At 54.2% G+C, this 1,444-nt stretch overlaps 1 protein-coding gene across 1 annotated transcript; it reads right to left on the reverse strand.

Moving 5' to 3' along the window:
• Nucleotides 1-292: 292 nt before the first annotated feature.
• PRR20G (proline rich 20G) lies at nucleotides 293-838 on the reverse strand. Its single transcript, XM_039248639.1, has one exon. It carries the CDS (start codon nucleotides 836-838, stop codon nucleotides 293-295), a length of 546 nt encoding a protein of 181 aa, XP_039104570.1.
• Between the last annotated feature and the right edge of the window lie 606 nt (nucleotides 839-1,444).

Below are 1,444 nucleotides of genomic sequence, written 5' to 3' on the forward strand. Positions count from 1 at the left end.
CCTCCCAGACTGTGCTATTTATTATAGCAGCCCGAACAGACTGAGACAGGAGAAGACGAGAGGAGTTTGGGGATTTATTTCAGCAAGCACAGAGGGATCAAACTCATGTACATCTTTGGTAAAACAAAAGGAGGCGACATCGGAGGGGCATGGGAAGCGGACATGGGATCAGACTCACAGGCTCAGTCTGAACAACACGGTGGGGCGGCTGAGTGGGGACAGAAATGGGGACTTGGCTTTGGGCTGGGACTGACGCCCAGCCCAGACAGACTCTGGTGGGAAGTGGTGGAGGTCAGTGCGCAATGTGGGTAAAAAATTCTGGGACCCCGTACACGAAGGTACCGGACGGGGTCTGTGTAAAGAGCAAACTAGAACCCTCCGGAGGTCGGAACCCTAGGCAGGGATAGATGGCTGAAGTGGGGGAATTTGTGAGGACCCAGTACCCGGAGGCATCGGGCACCACCTGGATTCCGACCCCAGGCTGCACCGCGTGGAGGCCTGCGTCTTGGCCGTGCCCTGTCGCTGCCCCAGTAGAAGCGAAGGATGGGGCCTGCCTGGCTTCTCCTTCCACACGGTGTCTGGGCTCGGCACGGTGATCCGACTCCACACGCAGACTGGGTCTGGGCACGCGTCTCTCTCCGGGAAGGTCTGACCCCCTGAGGCGACCTCGCTCGGCCTGCTGGCTTCGTCCTTCACGGGGGCCTTGGTCTCTCTGTCCGACGTCATCTGTAAAAGCTGGGGTCACGTATCTCATGGGCTTCACAACAGCCACGGGTTTTGAGGGCTGGCCTGGCTTTGCCGCCTGGCCATCGGCTTTCATGATGCCTTTACTTTCCATGGCGGAGCAGAGCCAGAACCTTCTGGTGTGCCTGAGAACGCACACCTGAGGCAAAAGAGAGAAGTAAAAAGTGGGAAGAAGAAATTAGAGCTTTTGGAGGAAGCTTTGGGGGCAGGATAATGGGGAGAGGGCACAAGGTGGCCAGGGGAGCCCCAAGTGCACCTGTTATGCGTAGCACTCTCACTGGTCATTTCAAGAAAATGTTTAAATTATTTTTTCAATGTTTATTTATTTGAAAGAGAGAGAGTAAGAGAGAATCTGAAGCAGGCTCCAGGCTCTGGGCTGTCAGCACAGAGCCTGATGTGGGGCTCGAACCCACGAACCGTGAGATCATGACCTGATCTGAAGCCGGATGCTTAACCGACTGAGCCACCCAGGCGTCCCCCTCCCCTCCCTGGCTGGTCATTTCATCCATCTGACCTCCCCATGACTTATCCAGCTAGGTAATCGTCATCCCCATTTTCCTGATGGGTAAACTGATTCTAGATTCGCTTTGAATCCACTAGATTCAATTTGACTCAGAGGGACAGTCCCTGCCCTCACTAGGCTTAAACTTCAATACAAGAGACACTCAGGACAAAACAAAATAAAAGAAAATGTAATGTC

Source organism: Hyaena hyaena, unplaced genomic scaffold (assembly GCF_003009895.1).
Source record: "Hyaena hyaena isolate Hyena2069 unplaced genomic scaffold, ASM300989v1 scaffold_316, whole genome shotgun sequence".
NCBI classification, from domain to species: Eukaryota; Metazoa; Chordata; class Mammalia; order Carnivora; family Hyaenidae; genus Hyaena; species Hyaena hyaena.